Source organism: Oreochromis niloticus, linkage group LG13 (genome assembly GCF_001858045.2).
Source record: "Oreochromis niloticus isolate F11D_XX linkage group LG13, O_niloticus_UMD_NMBU, whole genome shotgun sequence".
NCBI classification, from domain to species: Eukaryota; Metazoa; Chordata; class Actinopteri; order Cichliformes; family Cichlidae; genus Oreochromis; species Oreochromis niloticus.
Window position 1 is genome coordinate 1,720,030 of NC_031978.2, and position 17,859 is coordinate 1,737,888.

A 17,859-nucleotide genomic window follows, 5' to 3' on the forward strand; every position below is an offset into this window, starting at 1 on the left:
GTGAAGCCAGTTTTACATCTTCATGGATCGAGACTGGTGCCGACCAGGAAAAAAGGCCCCGCTTCAAAATGGACAACTTTAAACTCAACTGAAATTCGCAGCTGCTGACATGGGCGAGCCGAACAACTTCTGGAGAGAAGTTTGATAATCAGACGAGACAAAGATGGATATTTGGACATAATGACAAGAGCTATGTTTGGAACACTGCCATCTGTCAAACATGGTGGTAGCATCATGATCCGGGACTGTTCTGCTGCCAGTAGAACTGGAACACTGCACCAGTTCTTCACCTCACAGCACCAATTAAATTTGGGCACAATTGGGTGTTCCAACAAGACAATGACCCCAAATACATCAACACTGATTTTGGAACGTATAAAGCAGATTGACAGTAAGCTTCTGAAATGGCCTTTCCAAAGCTCTGCCCTCAGTCTTATTAAAAATTTGTGGAGCAAGCTTAAAGTTCAGGTATGCGCCAGGAAACCAACTGATTTAAAAGAACTCTACCAACTCTGCCCAGAAGAGTGGTCAGAAATCCACCCATAATTATGCAAGAAGCTCACTGATGGCTGCAACTGGTTCAAAGTGCGACCTGCTAACGCACCGAATCAAGTAATAATAATAACCAAATATCAGGGGTTTACATATAGATATATGTGAACCCTGTATGCCTTTGACCCTGTGTAGATGAGAGAAAATCAAACTTACACCCAATTCTTGTGTTTTAAAAGTCATGTGCACTGTACAATCATTCCACCCTGGAAATGTTCAAAGAAATCAATACAAACCCATATTAATGTCATCATTCATGCCCATGCTGACTGCATGCAACCTTCAAACCACAACTGTGAATGAGAAAAATGTCTTTTATGGTTTTCATAAAGAGGAAGTCAGCGTTTCAAAACTGCTCCTGTATGCATGAGTGCCATTTATAATGATGTCATGGTTTTATACCGCAGGTGTCTGTGGGCTAACTTTCAGCCAGTGCACATTAGAAAGAGGTCAGTGCGTAGACTCTACATGTAAACACAGATTGTATTCAGTTTGAATCACAAGCAGGAAGAAAATTAGTGACTAATGCAGTGACCCGACACAAACACCTTCTTACACTTCACATTTATTTCTTTATCTGAGTAAAGCTCCTCAAAGGGACTGTTGTCATTTGGGTCATAACTGAACTGAAAGTAAAATCAAATTTAATTCAATTAAAGAGAATTTAGTAAATTTCATTTAGCTGTTTTAATGCGTTAAATCAGGTCACATCATGGCAGCAACATAAACACTGTTTTAAACTGTATTTGTTTAAAATTTGGAAAAATGTTGGAAATTTTAGAATTTTGGAAAACTATCTTTTCCAAAATTGTTGAATTAACAGAAATACCGACAGTTCTCCATGGATTACTTTATAGAAGGAGTCTAAGGCAAGTTCTGGAGCCGTTCCATTAATCATAAATTTTATGATCTAAAAAAATGATAATCATGTGATGTAGTGATTATAAGTTTGGCTAAAACACAAACATTTAAACTCCCCAACAAAAAGTTACTCAGCCTGCAGGAAACACATGTAACTGCACATACATGACTGGATGAGTGCTTCAAAACGTGCCTCACAATTCTCCTGTTTAAGGTGCTTTTCAGTGTTAAAGTGAAGCCAGTGATGAACTTACAGTGGCTTGCAAAAGTATTCAGCCCCTTGAACTTTTCCACATTTTGTCACATTACAGCCACAAACATGAATCCATTTTATTGGAATTCCAGGTGAAAGACCAATACAAAGTGGTGTACATGTGAGAAGTGGAACAAAAATCATACATGATTCCAAACATTTTTTACAAATAAATAACTGCAAAGTGGGGTGTGCGTAATTATTCGGCCCCCTGAGTCAATACTTTGTAGAACCACCTTTTGCTGCAATTACAGCTGCCAGTCTTTTAGGGTATGTCTCTACCAGCTTTGCACATCTACAGACTGAAATTCTTGCCCATTCTTCTTTGCAAAACAGCTCCAGCTCAGTCAGATTAGATGGACAGCGTTTGTGAACAGCAGTTTTCAGATCTTGCCACAGATTCTGGATTGGATTTAGATCTGGACTTTGACTGGGCCATTCTAACACATGGATATGTTTTGTTTTAAACCATTCCATTGTTGCCCTGGCTTTATGTTTAGGGTGGTTGTCCTGCTGGAAGGTGAACCTCCGCCCCAGTCTCAAGTCTTTTGCAGACTCCAAGAGCTTTTCTTCCAAGATTGCCCTGTATTTGGCTCCATCCATCTTCCCATCAACTCTGACCAGCTTCCCTGTCCCTGCTGAAGAGAAGCACCCCCAGAGCATGATGCTGCCACCACATATGTGACAGTGGGGATGGTGTGTTCAGAGTGATGTGCAGTGTTAGTTTTCCGCCACACATAGCGTTTTGCATTTTGGTCTCATCTGACCAGAGCACCTTCTTCCACATGTTTGCTGTGTCCCCCACATGGCTTGTGGCAAACTGCAAACGGGACTTCTTATGGTTTTCTGTTAACAATGGCTTTCTTCTTGCCACTCTTCCATAAAGGCCAACTTTGTGCAGTGCACGACTAATAGTTGTCCTATGGACAGATTCCCCCACCTGAGCTGTAGATCTCTGCAGCTCGTCCAGAGTCACCATGGGCCTCTTGGCTGCATTTCTGATCAGCGCTCTCCTTGTTCGGCCTGTGAGTTTAGGTGGACGGCCTTGTCTTGGTAGGTTTACAGTTGTGCCATACTCCTTCCATTTCTGAATGATGGCTTGAACAGTGCTCCGTGGGATGTTCAAGGCTTGGGAAATCTTTTTGTAGCCTAAGCCTGCTTTAAATTTCTCAATAACTTTATCCCTGACCTGTCTGCTGTGTTCTTTGGACTTCATGGTGTTGTTGCTCCCAATATTCTCAAGGCTATGTCCACACGTACCCGGGTATTTTTGAAAACGCAGATTTTTCTATGCGTTTGCACCTTTCGTCCACACGTAAACGGCGTTTTCGGTCACTGAAAACGGAGATTTCTAAAAACGCCTGCCAGGGTGGATATTTTCTAAAACTCCGTTTTTGCATTTACGTGTGGACGAGAAAAACGGAGAAAACGCAGTGTCAAAGGTGTGCGCCTTTTTTGACGTCACACTGTGCGCCACGTTGTTGTTTCGGTGAAATGAATTTCTACAATACTGTTACTGTTAATTGTACTCTCTGCAGTGTTTAAATGCTTACATATACACACACAGTTACTGTCCCTTCATATATACGACTCGGTTCTGCTTCTATGCCCCATCTTTGTTTACTTTTTCCCACCGAGGCTTCTAGACTTCTGATTGGCCAACATTTCTACACGGTTAGGAATATAGCGCCACCTGCTGCTTTGGCATGTTCCTAGCAGCGTTTTCCTTCATTTCTGCCTTTACGTGTGGACGGGATTATTTTTTAAAACGAAAACGGAAAATCTCCGTTTTCAAAAATACCCGGGTACGTGTGGACATAGCCTTAGACAACCTCTGAGGCCGTCACAGAGCAGCTGTATTTGTACTGACATTAGATTACACACAGGTGCACTCTGTTTAGTCATTAGCACTCATCAGGCAACGTCTATGGACAACTGACTGCACTCAGACCAAAGGGGGCTGAATAATTACGCACACCCCACTTTGCAGTTATTTATGTGTAAAAAATGTTTGGAATCATGTATGATTTTCGTTCCACTTCTCACGTGTACACCACTTTGTATTGGTCTTTCACCTGGAATTCCAATAAAATTGATTCATGTTTGTGGCTGTAATGTGACAAAATGTGGAAAAGTTCAAGGGGGCCGAATACTTTTGCAAGCCACTGTAAACACAGTAGAAATAACAGCTGTTGTTATTTTGGGAAGACAGCAAGTAACTGATGTGTAGCACAGATCAACATGTTAATGCTGGTTTTTGATGTGTTAACAAAAAGAAACTAAACAAAGGCAAATATTTCACTATGAACTCCATTTAAAGCTCTAATCTTATTTTATTTATTGAGTATGTACTGGAGTATTAATACTTTCATATAAGTATTGGATTTGGGTACTTTTTCCACAATTGTAAAAAGTTGATAATCAGCATTTATTCACTGTTCATCCAAACAGTGAATTTTACTCATAACCACAGATGAGTCAGACACACAGCAAACGCTGAAGGAGAAACGCAAACAACAACTTCAGCAAGTGATGAAAAAGAGGAGAAGGAACTGTGAAGTTTGGCCGCCAGAGTCGCGCTGCCTTGGTGATGGTTCCTTAATTCACTTCTTTAATCAGTCTGGAGGCGTGAGGCACTTCTGCTCCACAGAAGGTCACCACATTTAAATAACGTCACTCTAACACTTTTAAAATCTGTTCCTACATTTTATTAGTTATTTATTTATCAATACTTCAAATTCTGTCTGTTCCTGAGTGCTGCCATGTTGTGGTCAGAGAGGGTATTACATCCAGATTAAAAAAAGAACTACCATTTATAATCAGTGGGAAAGATTAGGAGAGTTTAAGCACATCAGTGGAGTCTTTGTGAAACAGAAACACAGACTGTGTGTTTTGGGAAGTTTTAAATTAAATACATAAAAAAAGTAAAAATACATCTGTTACGTCCCCCCCACCATGGTGGAGGCAAAGGCAGGAAGGATACAGCAACACCGGACAACCACAATCAATGAAGGAGGAGGACAACAGGAAAGTTAAGAATTAGGCAGGATTTATTTTTTGCTTCCTTGATAGTCAAACTTAACAAAAGAAAAAGGTGTGGGAGGCAGACTGGGCAGTTTTAATAAAACATACGAGGTCGATAGCTTCCAGGGCCTAACTAAAACAAAATGCCTACCTAGCTGCTCGACAAAAGGTTAGTAAAAACATACAAAAGTGGCATCAACTGCATAACCTAGTGTGCAGCCAGTATACAGGGCACCCCAGCTTACCACCACACACACTGTCAAAATACACAGAAGCCTTCACACAAATGTTTGTCATAAGACAGACGCCAACAGCAGGCCAGGGAGCTGCTCATTTGTAGTGATCCCCAGAGAGTGATTGGCCAACTGTGCCCAGACCAGCCAATAGACACATGCCAATCAACTTTGAACTGGCCAATAGGTGAAGGCTTGACACCTGAAAGCTAAAAAGAACACAAAGCAAAGCCACATCTCTTGGCATGTAACAAAGTTTAAATGAGGTTATGTACTAGACACAGGTAGCTTGACGTGATGCATTTTTAAAAACGAGCTATCAGCCAATACCCATCACAAGCATGGGAACATTATTTTCTTACTTTTAAGTCAAACACAAAGAGCTTCATCCCTTTGAAACTCTTGGGATTGTCCCCGTGTTGGCCTCATCCGAGTCTCACTCTCCATCCTGCCATTAAAAACATGGAGCACAATGACGCAGAGGAGACTTACACAGCTGACCCTGACCTCTGAGCGCTGCGTCACGTTTGGAGTTGTTTTTCATATCTTGGTGAGGACACCTCTAACCCAGTGGTTCTCAAAGTGTTGGGCTACAGCCGGCACACATCAGAAACAACAACAGGAGCGAGTACATTCTGTTACAAGCCGGCAAGGCGTGATTGGGGATGCCTCTCAGGTGCGTCCTCCCCCACAGCCGCGCCGCAGACCACGCCCCACCACAGCTCTGTGGTCAAAAACAGGCTCACTGCAGCCGCTAAGAGTAAATAGTATTAAACTGTCACTGAATTATATATTTTTCATCTCTGTTCACAAGTTTCTGGATGACTGTTTTTTTATAAGGCTGTTACGCAGAGAGGTGTGGTGAGGCAGACATCGCTCTGTCTTAACTGAAGTACTTTATTGTTTCTTGCACATACAGACAACAACTTCTCAAAATGGCCTCCAATCCACTTCCTGCCAGCTTTAAATACTCTAAGACCACGCCTTCTCATTTCAGACTGGCCTATAAAAGAGCTGCAACCGAGGCAGGCCTCCTCTTTACTGGGAAAACAAGATGGCCGCTAGAGAGGTAACCTGCGGCACACTTTGCTACATTGTTGCTTCCCAACAAAGGCTAAGCCTGGACTTTATTTTGCTGTGTTTGGCAACTTTCACATTCTGTTTAACTTGTTGCTTTTTTGTAGAAGTGTAGTGACAAAAGTTACAAATAGTTGCTTGAAATGAAAGTTGTTTATTCAAAACAAAAATTACCAAACGAATTATTGTGAATGAGTTTATCTAAATAAAGCTGCAGCTCAGCTTTTCTGTCATTGTTTTTTTAAAATGGGGCGTAAAAATAATTCTTCCTGCCATGTGTAAAAAGTTTGAGAACCACTGCCATAACCAAACTAACCCTGAACCTAAAACCACATTTGGAGCCTCAAAAGACGGGCATTTTGTCCCCATAAGGGCTGTTGGTCCCCACAACCACAAGTATAGTAACATGCCAATTTTCTGTCGTCACAAAGATGTCTAAATATGCACACACACACACACACACACACACACACACACACACACACACACACTTCAGCTCTGACAGTGACACAGTCACTGGCTGTATCCCAGTTCAGGGTCTGCAGCCTTAATGGTCCACAAGCGCCACGCACTCAAAGACCGCTAAGACCGGAAGTGAGAGGCTTGTTTAAATACTCTAAGACCACGCCTTCTCAGGTTAGTTATTTGGGATGAGAGGCCACCAGCGATTCAGTTTGATCCTGTCATATTTAAGAGTTTTTTAGGACAATAAATCTCCACGTTGGCTCGTGTTCTCTTTTTTCCACTGATGTCTTTTCTCTGCTTATGTTTTTATACTTTAAACATTTCATATGTCCCACAAGAGCCTGATGTCTGCGAGGCCGTGGCTATGGAGTCAGCTTTAGTGGTGACTGAATCTGCCAGAAATAAAGACAAAAGAAATCCCATTTCCACTTTCAGTCCCATTCACAAAACGGAGAGAAAACGCATTAGTGTGGACGGAGCCTTAGAGACCCCACACACCCTCAACACGGACTGTTCACACTTCTTCCCTCAAGACGAAGGTTTAGAAATGTGAAATCCAGAACATCTCGACTCAACAACTCCTCCTTCCCCACTGCTATCAGACTCCTGAACAGCTGAGCTACCTCAACTGCATTTTGCACATTAGGACACTTTTTACATCCATTTAAATTGACAACTGCATACCTCACTTTTCTTCATTTACTTATTTTTGTATTTATTTATCTTTCACTATTTTTTATCCCTATTTTTACCTTATTTATCTTGTTCCTTCAACCCTACCTAACTTGGCATTTGTGTATGGACAGCAAAGGAAGAATTTCATTGCACAGAGAAATGCTACTTATTCTGTACACATGACAATAAACACTTTGAATCTTTGAATCTTGAATCTCATAATAATAAAAGTAAAGGCCCCAGGACGCTGTTGGGTCAAGGAGGATGAGGACAGTGATGAGTCCAGAATCAGCTGCAGGCAAAAGATCATTTTAAATTTTTACTAGTTTTTTTACAAAGAATTTATTAAAGCTGGTGTACAGCACCCATATTATAATCCTCTTGGTTATTATCAGTACAGTACTCAGGATCATTGTTCATCAAAGTTCATTGTTCGTTCTCTTCTTCCTTTAGTACACTCCTTAAATACACTAACCTGCTGCACATCCTTTCCAGTTCGATCTCTCTGCCTAGCCAATTGGTATAAGTCCGTTTATCCCTCCTTTGTGTTCAACCTCACATACGACTCTCTATAAGCCCATTTCCTTTTCCACCTCTCTTTCCTATACGCCTAGCCTCTCAGTACTCCTGTCTACTTTCCTCATCTCCCTGAAGTTCCCCTTTTTCCTTTGTTATCCTCTTCAATTGAATACTTTCCCAAATTTCCTCACTCTACCACCAAGTTCCCGTGTCTGCAGACATTTTCCCTCACCTCTTCAGTTTTGGAACTCAGAAATAAATTTGATTTTGTATTTTTAATTAGCCAATATTTCACATAAGTCAAAGATTTTGATAAATCTGTTGTCCTCCACAAATGTTCACAGCTTGATCAGCACACGGCTCTGTTACTTTTACATAGTTATTTTCATTATCACTACTTTCTTTTTTATCCTCTATTTCGACATAATCATGAGCATCAGTCGTCTCGTCTTCCACTCCTTCTGCTTGCTCTGTACATTTGCTTTCAGTCTCCACTGGCTCAACATTCACATAGTCGTTCTCATCCATCTCTTGCTCTTCTTTCTCCTCACCATCAAACTCACATATGGTTGTGACAGCCACTAAAACACAAGGAACAAAACAGAATCAATAAACATGAACATAAAAACAGCACCTGATTTTTTTCATGACACATGTATTCACCCCCGGCTGAATTCATATTTTAACCTGTTATAAAGAAATCATCAGCATATGGTAGGTTATCAACTGAGGACAAACACCTTTCTGTTACAGCTACAAATATATGTGCATTTCATTAAGGGAAGTATTTGATCCTGGCAACAATTTAACAATTCACGAATGAGAACTTCATCACAATTACCTCTATAAAGTATATAATATTTGAAGGCAGTAAGAAAAAAGTGGACACGTTTCTGTCACGGTTTGTGGGGCAAGCAGTGTGGAATTTAATAAAGGACCCACGATGCAGGCGGCTTCTGATATGAGTGAGCTTTATTTTGACGGTGACACTGCAAATAGCGGTGGTGAAGGCATGCGCGGAACATAAGGTGACCTAAACTGGGAAAACTAACAGAAATAGACCTGAAACAAAGATGCAGGGAGACTCGGGGAAACAGGAAATACACAGACGAACCACAAGAGGACAAACGCTATAAATACCCTGCACATCAGGCGTGTCCAAAGTCCGGCCCGCGGTCCAGTTTTAATTGGCCCGCAAGTAATTTTATAAATAGAATAGAAAATGGCCCGCACTTCAACTTTTGCTTGAGTTTATTGCACTTCTTAGTTTGAACACCAGGGGGAGCTGCTGTTGATCAAGGCAGTTGCTCCACCAAAAAGGACAATCAGAAGAAATTTACCCCAAATTACCAAACATGGCAGAACCAAAGAAGCGAAAGATAGAAAGTGAGTGCAGAAAATTTCAGACACGGTGGGAGAGTGAATATTTCTTCAAAGAATTAAAGGGGACGTGTGTCTGTTTGATCTGCACTGAAACTGTGGCAGTTATGAAAGAGTATAATGTACGACGTCATTATGAAACCAAACATCAGGCCTATGCATCCTACACTGGTGCTGAGCGAGAGCAGAAATTAAAGCAAAGGGTAGCTCTCCTGCGGGGTCAGCAACAGGATTTTTTTCGTGCTCAAATTGTCCAGAAAAAGGCTCCAATAGCAGCTATGAGGTCCCCCAACTCATCGCAAGACATGGCAAGCCTTTTTCAGATGGAGACTTCATGAAACACGGCCTTGTTAAAGTCACCGAAATAATGTGCCCGGAAAAAGTGCAGGACTTCACCAACGTCAGCATGTCCAGAAATACAGTTGTGAGACGCATTGAAGACTGTCAGCCAACATTAAACTGCAACTGTCTGATAAAGCTGTGCTTTTGGTTTTTACTCCATTGCATGCGATGAGAGCACCGATGACACAGACACCGCACAGCTGCTAATGTTTTTTGCGGGGAGTGGACGAGAGCACGAGCACTTTAGGCGAGTAAAAATATATTCCACAGTACCCGTGTGTTAATAAGCATGCATGTGCAGGTACACATGCTTCAAATATCAATAATGCGCATCAATTCTGTCACTACCCTGCTTTTGCGCACCACTTTCTTATATGCTTTTTTCTTGTTAACACACAGAGTACACACCGCTGTGCACAGCGCACGCACACGCAAAGTCAGCTGATCTCATCTGATGCAGATCTGCTCCTTGATCAAGTGACATTTGTCCGGATTTTTGGCACGAGTGGCGTCGGATCAGCACCGCAGCTGGATGGCCTGACTTACATACCCAGCGCAGCTGATACTCACCAGAATAATTTACTAAAATTATATGGACTCATGTTATTAAGTCCAGTTCAGTCTGTTCATGTTGATAACGGTTTCAAACGAACGTTAATAGGTGTGTTGCTAAGCCTAAGAACTTAAATAACAAGCTTGAAATGTACCCGTCCCATTTTCCCCTTTATTGTTTTTTCTCTGTGCTGTAAATCTTCTGTCCAAGAAGAAATCTGCTGCTGTTCTGAGAATGAGCTACCAAAGCTTTTTCTGAATAAATCAATAAAGATCCATTTATGGAAAGCTGTGATGAAGGCAGTTTTGTCTTTAATTATATTCAACAATATAACACATTTGACCACTTTTAAGTGATTTTTAATACAGTAAAGTTAAGGTTATATACCTAATTTCTAGTAAGTGGCCCAGCCCCTCCTATATTTTTATGTATGTGGCCCTTAGCGAAAAAAGTTTGGACACCCCTGTTGTACATGCTTCAGACTGTCTTTTCTCCACTGTAAGGGGTAGCAAGGGAGTGTGAAACTTTCTTTGGGGGGGAAAGACCAAAGGTGTGAAAACAGCTATGTACTGCCTTTTGTTCCTGTAGGAGGTATTTAGGCTCAGGGAGGGACTCTGCTGATCGTCTACCCCGCGATGATGCATTCCCTCAACAAGCTTAGTTCTGTTTGTTTTGATTAAAGAATGTTAGCTAGTGCTCACCGCTTGTCTGCAGTCTTTATTAAATGGAAAACTTCCACAACACATGACACGCTGGGGAAACATGGAAAACATAACAGAAAATATGAAGGGAACCACAGCACAAGAACTCACACCACAATATAAACACAGACACATAAGGAGACACAGAGGGCAGAGGGGGAATCCAATAAACAAAACAACTTGGGAACCGTAGAATAAATAATGAATTAACAAAATACAAAAACACAAGAAAACTGAGTCAAAATGACCCAGGACTATGACAGTTTCATCTCATGGCTTTCTTCAGCATTTCACATGTGGGCATCGCCATCCATAAAATACCACCAGGACCTAATCCCCAGTAGTTATAAATAATGAATATGATATTATATTAATTGGTGTGTTCCAACCACCCAAATAAATGATCCCAATATCTGTATGAAAAACACCACACACAATTAACTCAGTGTAACTAAATTAACTTTTAAATGACCTGCTGTATGTCTAATAAACCAAAGTGTGAATCTAAAAGTTCATTCAGTTCATTTTAATTTCATTTCAATTTATTAATACAGCACCAAATCACAACAACAGTCGCCTCAAGGTGCTTTATATTATAAGGTAGACCCTACAATAATACATACAGAGAAAAACCAAACAATCATATGACCCCCTATGAGCAAGCACTTTGGCGACAGTGGGAAGGAAAAACTCCCTTTTAACAGGAAGAAACCTCCAGCAGAACCAGGCTCAGGGAGGGGCGGGGCCATCTGCTGCGACCGGCTGGGGTGAAAGAAGGAAGACAGGATAAAGACATGCTGTGGAAGAGAGACAGAGATGCCAAATCATTACGTTAAATGCTCTCACCCAGTCATCTAGCTATGACAGTTTGACCTTTTTTCAAACACATAAATCTTTATCCTCACCCTTTTTTCATATTGTGAAACAATATGAAACAGAACAAACTAAATTATACTGACTTTGTGTTATTCACATGTTGAATGGAAACACTGGGCAGTTTGGCCCAGGATAAACAGGTTAGTTTGCAGTACTGTAGTGAATACACAGTAAATCACTGTGCTGAGCTGGTGCATAGTGGCTCTGGTGCTCATGGTCAGGCATCAGCCAGGACAGCTGTGAAACATCTGCAAACATCTGGTTGAATTTTGTAAGAAACCACAGGTCAGCTCATTACAGCATGCTCACTAATAACCTACCAAAGCTCACATCATTATTTTAGTATTAGTTAATGTAACACAGGTATCTGTTCTTCTACTTAAGAAAGTCTTTTGCCACCACTGGAGCTAACAGATCATCTGCAGAGGAATGGCTTATTTGAAGAGTTTCAGTCAGGTTTCAGAGCTCATCACAGCACAGAAACAGCTTTAGTGAAGGTTACAAATGATCTTCTTATGGCCTCTGACAGTGGACTCATCTCTGTGCTTGTCCTGCTAGACCTCAGTGCTGCGTTTGATACTGTTGACCATAATATCCTATTAGAGCGATTAGAACATGCTGTAGGTATTACAGGTACTGCACTGCAGTGGTTTGTATCATATCTATCTAATAGACTCCAGTTTGTACATGTAAATGGAGAGTCCTCTTCACACACTAAGGTCAATTATGGTGTTCCACAGGGTTCAGTGCTAGGACCAATTCTATTTACATTATACATGCTTCCCTTAGGCAACATCATTAGAAGACATAGCATACATTTACATTTACAGCTCTGTCCATGAATATAACTGAGATTACCCTAACCTAAAAATCTTAGAAATAAAAGTGCTTGCTCATCGGGGTAGCTTAATTGTTGAGGTTTCTCTGTATTATTGTAGGATCTTACAATATAAAACTGTCACGGTTTGCAAGCAAGCCATGTGGTGTAAGTGAAGTAGGACCCAAAATGCAGGCAAAGGCTGATGATATGTGTGAGCGTTTATTTACAGTGGAGGATAACAAACAAATGCCAGAGTGGCGAGAACAGAACTAAACATAAACTTAAACTGGGAAAATTAGTAACAAACAAAACCCTAAACCAAAACTCACAGAATGACACGCAGAGAAAAACATACGGGTGCTACACGTGGGATGATGAGCTGAGAGACACAATAACACAGACAGAGCGACAACGAGCAGAGGCAAACACACACTATAAATACACACCAGGCAATCAGGAAATGACACACAGAGGAGGACACAGCTGAAACTAATGGGCATGACGAGACACAGACCTCCAAAGTAAAACAGGAAATTCACAGACTGTTTTACAAACACAAACTCAGAGACACAAACAGAGCACTGGGGTAGGTATAAAAAACATGAAACACAAGAACCCTAAGAACAAGAAAACAAGAATTAACCCAAAACATAAGATGATACCAATATTAAACACAAAACGCTGGGTCTAGCGACCCAGGACGATGACAAAAACACCTTGAGGCAACTTTGATTTGGTGCTGGATGAACTGAATGGAACTCCAGAACTGCACTGGATGATTTCATGAAGGATCTCAAAGCAGCTGGGACCACAGTGACCAGGAAAACCATAGGTAACACGCTCCACTGTGATGATTTGAAACCCTCCAGCAGCCACAAGGACTCATGCTCAAGAAGGCTCATGTTCATACCCGTTAGAAGTTTGAATGATTCTGATGAGACTAAACTGAGCTGTTTGGGGTCGGTCCACTCATGGCATTTAATGGAGAAGAACAGATAACCCCATCATACTGAAGGAAAGATGGAAAAATCTTAGACAGGAACAAACATCACAGAGGAGTTTTGACCCAAAGCACGGGGCAGTCAAGGAGCACATTACAGACAGAAACACAAAATTACCAGTTATAAGATTATAAACTGATCATTTATTATAAAAGTGGTCCAAATACTTATGTCCCACCCAGTGTACACCGTTTGTTCTGATGAGCACAGACCTTGGACTTGGATGGATCGCCTTGTTCGTCGTCTTCTCCACAGAACCAGACAGACCACCAACATTACCAGTAGGAGCACCACAGGGACCAGAATCACATGATCTGGTCCCTGTGGACCAGACCAGTCTGTCAGCAACAACTGAGGACCTACGAGAGAAAATGATTACAACATCTGGGGGGAAATTTCCAACATGAAAAGTAATGCTGCGTCACGGTCCTGGGTGTGTGACCCAGTGTTTTGATTGGTTTATTATTTATTTGCAGGGTTAGTGCTGTCTGTGTTTTGGTTCTGGTTTTCTAGATCTTTGGTTTTGGTCCCATATGTTCCCTTTGTTTTCAAGTCAGTCATGTTCCTGTGTGAAGCCCGTGTCCATGAGTCTGTGTACTTCCTGTTTTACTTTGGTAGTCTTCAGTATGTGTGCGTCAGGTTCAGTTTTGCTCTCCTCCGTCTCGTCTTTGTGATTAGTGTCAGCTGTGTCTCCCAGGTGTCTGCTCTTTGCCCCCTTTCCCTTTTGTATTTAGTGTCTGCGTCTGCTCCTGCTCGTCGTCGCGTCGTTAACGTTCTCGCCCTCAACCAGCTGTGTGTTCAGTCTGTCTTAGTTTGTATTCTCGGTTTAGTTAAGTTTGTATACAACAATAAAGCTGGTTTTTTTAGTTCACTTCCGCCTGCACGAGTCTCCATATTGGGTCCTTTTCCTGCCTGCACACAGCTGTAACATGACGGTATGAGCAGTCACCACTTCCTATTTGCTCTGTGCACAAACACATGCACACTGTAAATATCATCCAGATTATTTTCCTCGTAAAACTGAGCTGATTCCACAGTGGGTATGATCTCTGCACATCTCAGTTGAACCAGCATTGGATGACACATTGCGCTCTATTTCAAGCTGAAGTGGTGAAAAGGAGTTTCTCATAGGATGTGGTTGTTGACTCATGTGCACCATCACGTGAGCCAAGTGTGAAAATAGATATGGGTCATTACCACCAGAGGCTTGAAACTGATCGATTCAAAGACAAGACTATTGGCCCATTAGTTTGTTGTGAAGTATCAAATATTCTTTAAGACTAACATAACGAGGAAGTGTGTATCAGCATGTAGCTGACTTTGGCCAAAACAGTAACACATAAGCATGCAAACCAAAGGTTTCCTAGTCAGCAGGACACAAATGTAACTGCAAACACTGTGACTGGATGGAAGTGCCTCTGAGCATGCTTTAGAAATCTGTAGTTTAAAGATTGTTTTTCAGAATTAAAATTTTCCAGTGACAGTCGTCATCATTTTCTCAGCTACACAGCAAACAATAACAATACAAACTATGGAGCACCCTTTGCTGCAGTGACATTTGGGCAAAACTGATGCAATATTTTTTTGTATTTCATTCAGCCCTCTGTTGGTTGATCATTTTCATTTCCATCAAAGGATGTGTTGCCATTGACTTCTGATGCTTTTACAAAATGCTTCCTTAGTTTGTTTAAGTGGTGTCTTTAAGATCAAAGCATTAATTAACTGTAGGACATCTTTCAACAATCTTACAGGAATAGCATCCTTTAAACATGTTGATGATTTGGAGGAAGTCATTATTGACGTTAACTCAGATAATTATGTGAATGACAAAACTCATACAAAATTACACTACACTTAAAAACATCCAGTGTCTGACACACCACGGGTAATCCAAACACATCTCACCTGAACAGATGACCCCAGCGTCCTCATGATGTCCACAGCTTTGTTTCGGCAGTCCATTGCGATCACACTCACTGAGAGAATTTTCATTTCCTGAACAGGTTGCAAAATGAAGCCAAATTTGCCCAGTTCCTTCACCAAAGTGAGCTTTTGTAGTGGCACTCAGTGCTGTTCCACAGTTTAACAGTCTGCAGACCACCTCAGCATCATTTAAGTCCCAGTCATCATCACAGACTGTTCCCCAGGAGTCGTTGTGATAGATTTCAACTCTTCCAGAGCAGCGAGTCGACCCAGACCCAGCTAATCTGATCTGACCATCTAACAGAAGAAAGAAGAGCGTGCACAGTATTTATGGCATGTTATTTACACCAAACTTTATCATTTAAACTCATTTTGTCAAACACGACTGACCTGCAGCAGCTGACACATAAGAGACTGTAGAAGAGAAAAATAAGGCTGATTATTCTCTGGACTGTAAAGTGAAACATGCTGAGATAAGAAAACTACTCAGTGATGTCAAATGCATCTCACCTGTGGCCAACAAGAAGAAGTTTGTCTGCTGTGTCCACATGGCTGAGACACACAAGATGAAATGAGTGAAATGAGCCGTCAGTGGCAGAAAGCTGCAGATAAGACTGAACGCTGTGGCTTTAACACACTTCCTGCTTTCTTGTATAGTAGCCACAAATAGTATGGTGAACAAGAAAAATCACAGGTCATAATTAATGCTGTATGTAAACTGTAGGCTAATGAGACATTTACAGATGTTGGTGCTTTAGTTGACTCAAAGATCAGGTTCACAAGAAAACACACAAACCACTGCTCTCCGCATGTCTGCACTAAAACCACCAAACTGACAGAAAGAAGCAGAGCAACAAAGAGGAACCTGCAGATATTTTAGACCCAAAGTTTTACCGCTGACCGTTTGTCTCTTATCTTATTATGGGGAAAGGTGATAAAATGTCAGTAATTCACATATTTATGAACTTATTTATCTACTAAATGCTTAGATATAAAAATGTTGTATTTATTTGCTACAAAGACAAACAACATCACTGTAAATGTCACATTTAACACCAAGCACAGGTCATCTCTAAAATATAAAGAAATAAATGAGACAGAAAGACAGACGCTGGTCATTTGAGGTCAGCATCTCTAAATGCAGCTACAGCTCTGCTCAGAAGGTGTCATACACTCATCATGGACACGGATGTCATGGTGAGAGTGGGTTTTCTTGTTTTTCCAGGGTGTAATGATTGTACATCGCACATCTTTAACCATGTTAAAAAACAAGAATAGTTCAAGTTCACAGTTAAGTTCAAAGAACGTGTCTTTCTTTGAACTCTGCGTGAACACACGGGTCAGCTGTAGTCAGTGTGAAGACACGAAGCAGGAAGAAAATTAGCGACTAATCCAGTAACCACGCACATGAACTATGATTCACATTCATTTCTTTATTTGTCCTTTAGGAAATTCCTTTTGTGTTTGTGGTGACAGACAAAATATAACCACAACAGTAAAAATCACAATTACAGACATTAAAAACACTCATAACAAAAAGTTCCGCCCCAGCACCAACCATCAAACACATGACAGACAAAGACGCTTTTTAACCCCACACTAAGGAAATACAGCCGCACAAGAGACAGCAAGACAAGGTGAATTACAGATATATTAGAAAAATAAAATAAAAATAGAAAAATCTTGATGCAAACCCAGAGTTTCTCCCCGACTCCTCCCCTTCTGCTGAGCATGAAGCAGTCTTCCTAAAGCACTCGTTCATACGATCCATCTCAAACTCCAGACTGGATTTACAAACATTTCAACACTGAAGTTTGACTCTGACGTTTTATCGCCTTATGGTCACTTTACGGCCTCTGGATTAAAGCACTTAAGTATAGATGTTTCATCAGTGCATGCTAATGGAGGTCAGGCAGGTGGTCCATGTTTGGAGCCTCCCCCCAGTCCATGAGGGTTGTACAGCAGTCTGCTAAGGTGACACAGCAGCTGCACACAGTCCATCAGAACCTGGGGATGAGGTTTACCCAGGGCAGAGTGGGTTGATATTAAATATGTACCCGGTGTTGTTATCCTGTAGTGCCACATCAAACATGAGGACAAAACAAAGACTCTGTTGTCTCCTGGGATTCACTTTGTACTGAAGCAGTCTCATGGTGACACATTTTACCTTCAACCAACCTGACATTGCACAAACGTACTCCTGTAATGTGATGATTACTGACAGGAAAGGAAGTCACCTACCTGTTAGAGCCTAAAAGCCAATGAGAATTAATTTTCCAGGCGGCTCGTCACAGTCGGATAGCTGTTCAAGTAGGATGTGATAAAACTCTGGCCTGAAATATGAATGGATTTTATTTTATGGGTATCTGAGGGGGTGTGAGCCAGTGGCTCACATTGTGCTCAGACTGCCAGTTCCAATTCACATTTGCACCATTTACCATTATTGGTGGTGCCATTTGAGTCATTTTGTCATCGGGCCACTTCAATGTCGTGCGTGAGGAAATCATTGTGTTTTAGTCTTAATGATTATGCAGTACGATATCCTGAAGTAGCAGGTTGGTGCAGCATCTCTGCAAAGTGTGGTACAGGGGCTGTTTAAGGTGG

General features: G+C 41.3%; 1 protein-coding gene across 2 annotated transcripts; it reads right to left on the bottom strand.

Moving 5' to 3' along the window:
- Positions 1 to 5,672: 5,672 nt before the first annotated feature.
- LOC102080493 (scavenger receptor cysteine-rich type 1 protein M130) lies at positions 5,673 to 16,491 on the bottom strand. 2 transcript variants are annotated; one of them, XM_005473783.4, is made up of 5 exons: positions 15,766 to 16,490; positions 15,646 to 15,669; positions 15,238 to 15,552; positions 13,545 to 13,691; positions 5,673 to 8,240 (listed from the first exon to the last, which is right to left on the bottom strand). In XM_005473783.4, the coding sequence occupies exons 1-5, from the start codon at positions 15,803 to 15,805 to the stop codon at positions 7,960 to 7,962; spliced, it is 807 nt and encodes a 268-aa protein (XP_005473840.1). In that variant the 5' UTR covers positions 15,806 to 16,490; the 3' UTR covers positions 5,673 to 7,959. The 2 variants fall into 2 exon arrangements, with proteins under 2 accessions (XP_005473840.1, XP_005473841.1); XM_005473784.4 differs by lacking the exon at positions 5,673 to 8,240 and adding an exon at positions 12,355 to 13,340 and having other exon boundaries at positions 15,766 to 16,491.
- Positions 16,492 to 17,859: the final 1,368 nt, after the last annotated feature.